A 6,830-nucleotide genomic window follows, 5' to 3' on the forward strand; every position below is an offset into this window, starting at 1 on the left:
CTTATCGGTTACACGTTGAGACATTTTCAGAAGAAAGTGTTATATATCGGAGGGTTTTAGCAGGTCAACCTGTGGAGGCTGGGAAGAAAGCCTGGTGCAAAAATCAATAATGTGTGGGCTGGCTACTTGATCTGGGTGTGTGGGTAGTGGAATCACTCCCAACCATGGACATCGTTTCTTTTACCGGCTTTGAGCCAAGTATTGGAGATTGATCCTATATCTAGCTCATGACTGCATCGTCCATTTCACTTAGCCTTCTCTTATCATCTTGAATTCTGAGAATGCAAGTGGAGAAAATTGTTTTTCTGCATAGGTAGATGATGTTGTGAAATTTGGATACATCTTACTTGATTTGTTGACGAAGGCTAGAATATCTCACAAAGTAATAAATCTAGCTGTAAAAATGCATCTCAAAAGCCTTTTTGAGGCCATACGGGCAGTGGGTTGTCCAGGGTTAGCCCAATTGTCCATGGCAAGTGAATGAAAGATTTTTCCATTAGTGAGACTTTTAATTTACTGTCACTGTCATGCCATCAAGCATTGGTCAATGCAGAAAAACAGAGACCAGTATAAAAAAATTCCATTGCTAGAAGTGAAAATACATGGAAACATGTTATCTTAATTTTGGGCAAGTGGATTTTTTAATGTACTTGCCCAATAGGACAAGTGAATTTTAGATAACTTGTCCAACCCTGAGTGTCTACGCTATGGTACTGGATGGCAAAGTCTATCCCACTCCTTTTGTCTTTTACCTTCCCAACTTTAGGCAGGTACCTATGTAAACTTTACACCTGGGTGGAGTAAGAAAAGTCCTGCACAGTGCCTTTCCAAAGGACACAATGTCTAACCAGCAATCCAACCCATGGCCTCTCAATCTAATGTCCACTAGGCTCGACCATTGGCCATTCAATACCACACAATCTGGATGTTACGTTGCCGTATTCGCTTGCCTATGCCTGTTACTCTTGACAGGCTGCTTCAGCCTAATGTTAGATCTCACTTGTCTGACTCCTACCAAGTAACATGCCCACTCTCCCACCCGTGAATGTTAAAGGCAATAGGTCACTCCAGTATGTCATAGTCAATACTACGTAAGGCTATGTACAGCAACAGTAATTTACAAAACCTAGGACCTGGTAAACAGAGACAGCTTGTCAATGACTTCAGCACCAAGGACAGTGACAGAAGTTAGAATTGATATTGAGCATACTGATGTATCTATATCTGGTTCATCAGAAAGTGCCAACTTAAGTGTTACAAGCAATTCGTCACCAAGGACAGAGAAGGTAGTACAACTACATGTAGTTGTGCCACATCACGTGTGCATGCAAACCATCAATGTTTCCATATATATCAATACATTTAGGATCAGCAAATTATGATATACCCTTTTTCCATTGGGATGTGTTCACTACAACTTGAGAAAAGTTGGGATAAAGGTATGTTGTTCTGCATTACCATACATGACAGCTAGACATGATAAGTTTTAGTTTATTATGAGCAATGACAATGTTCATTGATCATCAACATCAGCTGTCTGTAATGATTAGCAGGAATAGAAGGGCTGCTTTGGAATTGAAAAAAACAACAAAAGTCTAACACCATGGTTGCATATCATGGACATGCAACACTGGTTGGCAGCTCTTTGACATCTGAGAGCAAAGGCAGCGATCACAATCATTGTAACTATTTTGTATGTTCCCCGGGTCAATAACTTCAGCTCTAGTATCTACGCAAGTTACTAAAACATGGTGTTATAACTCAGAGATTGAGTCTGCGGTATGTGTTGAATACTCAATGCAAAATTACCCATTAAGCCACAGAGAGCCCTACTACATGTACATGGCCAAAGCCCAATCAGGCATTCCACAAGTGTTTCCACACCAGGTACCATGCAATATTCACTAAGTCTTGCTCAGGGTATAATCTGCTAGTACCGCAGCAGCTTCCCAGGAGATTGTAAGAGAGCCCCTATCTTGACACATCTACTTCTGCAGAGCATAATTCAAGCTTGCTACAGGTTTACATTAAGAATCTCAATGGGAACGCCTGGACCGTTTTTCATGGTTGTACTAACAGAATAAAAGCACTAATTTCACTGCACCATGCACCTTGTTTAGACATTAGAGACGGACAAGAACTGTTTGAGAATTATTGTGATGTACCTTTTTGTAATTCGTTTAGATTGGCATATTTTATGAGACTATTGACAGGATGCTCTGGAGCATAAGTTGTTTCTTCACTATTGACAAAATGCCTTTGTCAATAAGAATTCTTCCCGCAATTAAAGGGTGTTCCTGTAAATACGACATTTTTGGACTATTTGACTATTGACATGATTGAACATGCTGCCCTCTGCTCTTGATGCAAACTCGCTACTGCTTGACCATGAACAATTCATCAAATAGGAGAGACTGATTCAAATTATTTGCCATACATCTCACTCACTCACTCACTCGCATCCTGTCAATAAGGTGTTCCTGTCAATAGCCATGTCATACTTAAGATATACCTGGCTAATCAAATACTTGTGGACCATCGCAAGGGCTGGTCATCGACCTGGATATGTAAGCATATATAGGCCCAGTGGGTATTTTTGTATGGTCCATCTTTCGTCAAGTCTCTTCTAGGTCAGCAGGGGGAAAGGTCTTTACGTCATTGGCAGCCTCCACACCCAACTTACCATCAGAAATCGAGTTTGTAACACCACCAGGGCTTAACAAATGACAGTCTAGAATCATCAAATCCTAAGTTGGTCCGTGTCCCCAGAGTAATACACACATGCCCATACAGATGGAAGCGTCTGCCACACTTTGTGAATGGCTCCTCTCCATTCATGCCTATTTTGAATGTACGTCATTGGGCACGCTGCGGCTTCTGTAGTTGTCTGAATGGGAGTGTCCCATGGGACCCTGATCACTGCGGCAGAACCAAACTACACAAATTAGCCGGGCTGTCATAGATCTGCTGTCAGGAACTACTCAATGTCACATGGCGGGTTGTTTGCCAGTAAACCTGAACAGAATTTTGACGTCTAATGATGTGCCTAATTGAAGAAGTTTTATCTATATGATCCTCATTGACGTATTCTGCCAAAATATACAGTCACATGGCATTATTCTGTCTCACAAAATCTAAAAACGTGTACAGAACTGCATGAACACACATTAACACAGTACATATCAGCTTACACTACTTTATAGGGATGTGCAGCATAATGTGTAAATAAAGTCCTCTACTTCCAAAGGTAATCTTCAAGTCTGTTGTTACTTGTCCTGACCATTCTTTTAGGTTAACCATGAAACGTTTGGAAATGCCTTTATATATGAGAAATTGACATCCCTTTCTCCACCACTGCTCCTGCCATCTTTGATCATTGCTTGATACCTACAGATTCTGAAGTTCTACTACCTGCTGACATTAAAGAAAACCTGGCAGGTGGTCAGCTGAGAACATATATCACCTGAGTCTATATCATTAGGGACTTGAAGCAAGATAGATTGATTCTTAATAACCTGTGTGCCACCTGTGATGCTAAAAACACCTCCGTTAAGAGTGACCCAAATCCAATTGCCCATCCACGCTTGGCCTGTTTGACATCAGAGGTACTTTTAATTGGCAGTTTTATTCCTGTGCCCGAGTCAACACTAATAATGCCTCCAGATGTCATTTTCCCCCTCCCACGCCCAAATGTAGCTGTGTGATAAAAGATTGAATGGGCTTTCTTTTTAACAAAAGTCTAAGCTAGTCCACTAGCCTTTTTGAGGCTGTAGATGCAGTGGGTTGTTATCCACTGTGAGCCCATTCCTCTCCTTGCACTCCCCAACCGAAGTCAGGTTAAGCCAACTAAACGAACACTTGGGTGGAATGATGAAAGTCATGTAGACTCTTTCCCCCAAACACATTACATTAAGCCAGGAATAACTGGAATTCAACCCGTGACCTCTCCATCTCCCATCCACTCTACCATTTGATACTATTGGTCAAAGAAACAGACGTGGAAGGCCTGACGTATGACAATTAAAGAACAGTTATACAACCCAAGATGCTTACAAACTCCTCAGTCAGTATTGTAAGTGCCATATCTATTGAAACCAGAGTGGTGCATAACAGCCACCTTTGGAACCAATTTTGGTACCAGAATATCCCCTTATCGGTTCAAGGCAAAATCCCTTATGTCATTAAATTGCAAATCAGCAAGTTTCAATGTCCCCTTCTGACGAGTGAAAAGAGTTAGTTTATTGAAGACATAAGCCAAGACTACGATGATGGGCATGATTGCATCCAAAGAGAGTATGATTAGGAGTTTTACGTCAAGGAACAATAAGCTTTTTATAGAAGCCTTAGTTATTTATCTTGCTGTAGGTAGCTGGACTTGAGAGAGCATGGAATGGAATGCTTAATTCAGGCACGTCAGTTTGGGGTCCGCAAAAGAAACTTCACTTGCATTACTGCAGTTACAACACTATGATGTTCGTAAAGTGGATGGTCATTTATATTGATGAAGGCTATAAAGAAAGCCCATGAATTTAGCAGTATGCAGTTACTGTACTAGTTTTCCTTCAAAATCAGTTGATCTGTAAGTCAGTTGTCTGATCTGAACATAGTCTGAACTTAAAGTTGTTAGATAAAAAGATTCAGTCATTTAAATCTTGGATAGATAAGTGGTGTAATTGTTTTTCTATAAAAAAAAAACAAAAAAAGGTGACCTACCTTTTCAGTCATTGTCTCAGGTTTCTTGCTTGGTGTTTCCATGGGTGGTGGCTGTGGGGCAGGGGGAGGGGGAGGGGGCGGGGCAGGGGGAGGGTCTGCGTTCCTCTCTGTGCAGATGCCAGCAGCAACCATGGCAAACGTCTTCACTTTTGGAACCTGCTTGTCAGCTATTGTACCCTGGCTGGACAACTCACTTTGGGGCTCAGGTAGCCTCACAGCCTGGACCTAATAGTGATGCAGATGCCAAAAATATTGTACAAATTAAACATTTCACAATTAAAAATTGTTTTACAACAATCAGATTTTTATTGGATTGAACATAGCACTTTGGACTTATGCTTTTGTTCATTTACAGCTTCTTAAAGGTACATGACATTTTGAGAAAAACTGTTACATAGCAGACCATTATTATAAGTGACCCCCAGTAGGGGTCTTTAAACCTCATTGAAACAGAAAGAATCTCGAGATTTTGTGGTAAATCTCAAGATTCTTTTTAGACAATCTTGGGATTTTTTTGACAATCTTGAGATTTTTCCAAGACAATCTTGGCAATCTCAAAATTTTTCATAACAATCTTAATAACATCCTTCAGAAAGTCTCAAGATTCTTTGAAATGATCTCAAGATTTTTTTTCCATACTTCTCAAGACATTGGGCTTTTTCAAAGCAACTTTCAAAATATCTTGAGATTTCAAGATTTTGGTATAAGTGTTATTTTTTTTATTTTCAACAAAGTGTAAAGACCCCTCCCACTGGGGTGCATTATGATTCTTGGAGTACCAGGGAAGTTTTATACATGCTATATTTTGCACCACACAATGTATGTGACGTGCAGTGAATGCAGAATTTACTAAACCACTCTTGATATTCAAAATCTCCTAAGCCCCAAGGACATCATGGTGATATGACATAACAAGCAAAGCCCCCTACAACCTTGAAGCAACCCATTCTGTTATGTAAAGAGACCATCTGGGCATATATCAACTACACTGGGGTGTGTTTCTGTAATCACTGCTTGCAGGAGGCAGGATAGCTGATCCCATGAGCCATGAGCCATATCAGGGTAATAGTCTTGTTGGCAATGGGACCTCTCATGCCATGGGAATTTTTCATTCATGTTTTGAACACGGGAATGTCTACAAACAAAAAAGCTGATATCAAGTAGAATGTGTTCTTGGAGTACAGTGTGAATACATGAGACGGCCTCATAGAGGAACTAGATTTCTGTTGCCGACTCCCCTCAGATTGTATTCAAGCTGTAAAGTCGAATAGATAAATAAATAAATATGTACTGCAATAAAACCCTCCTTCTCTTTGTAGTCCACTATCATATGGTAAAAATGCCTAAAAGTGAATCATAATCATTGGACTACCACTAGTACCAGTGCAATGATTTATGGTTCACTTCAGGCATTTTTAGTATTGATGACAGCCCTGTAAAATTTCTTGGTGGACTTCTTTAGGCTTAGACAAATGGTCTAGGATCCAAAAATATAACAGCCTGTTACTTAGGGACTGAACTAAAGCTATTGTGACCAAGACCTCCTTGAGAAGCAATTTCAGCATGTAGTACATGTAGATTGGACCTTTTCAGAGGAGTCCTAATCTTTACTTCTCTTAAAAAACAACATATCAAGTACTCTGAAGACATCTTAAGATTTAACATGCATTGGCATAATACCGGTAGTAAGACTTATACCGGTAGATTAAAAATACTGGAACTTAAAGAGATCTACACATACAACAATAGTTATTTCTGAGCTGTGCACACTTCAGACATCTAGGTGTCCAATACATCATTTACAAAGCATCGATAACAATGCATTCGAAGACAACAAGGTCAAAATTTTTCAGTATCTTTTTCGGGGTAGGCAGCTCGTCGTGGGACGAACACACTGTCACATTCATTGCCAAATTTATAGATCATAATTACACATGCTCACGGCACAAGACGAACATGATTCAACAACAATCTTGAATTTCTGTTGGTGACCTACAACTCATGTAAAAGTGTGAAGAATCGTTGCATAATAGCCCGGATCTACGACTGAATGGGCAAAATTGAACGTACGCAGCCATTTTCCCGCCATTTTTATATCTACGCTAGCAGTGAAGTGT

General features: G+C 40.2%; 1 protein-coding gene across 1 annotated transcript in view; it reads right to left on the reverse strand.

Moving 5' to 3' along the window:
* The window catches only part of LOC118403743 (stress response protein NST1-like), a 58,500-nt gene that overhangs the window by 11,941 nt on the left and 39,729 nt on the right, over nucleotides 1-6,830 (reverse strand). The window contains exon 9 of the mRNA XM_035802547.1: nucleotides 4,714-4,938. Within this exon, the coding sequence (XP_035658440.1) occupies nucleotides 4,714-4,938 (225 nt within the window). The remainder of the gene's footprint in view (nucleotides 1-4,713; nucleotides 4,939-6,830) is intronic.

This window comes from Branchiostoma floridae, chromosome 2 (assembly GCF_000003815.2).
Source record: "Branchiostoma floridae strain S238N-H82 chromosome 2, Bfl_VNyyK, whole genome shotgun sequence".
Classification (NCBI taxonomy): Eukaryota; Metazoa; Chordata; class Leptocardii; order Amphioxiformes; family Branchiostomatidae; genus Branchiostoma; species Branchiostoma floridae.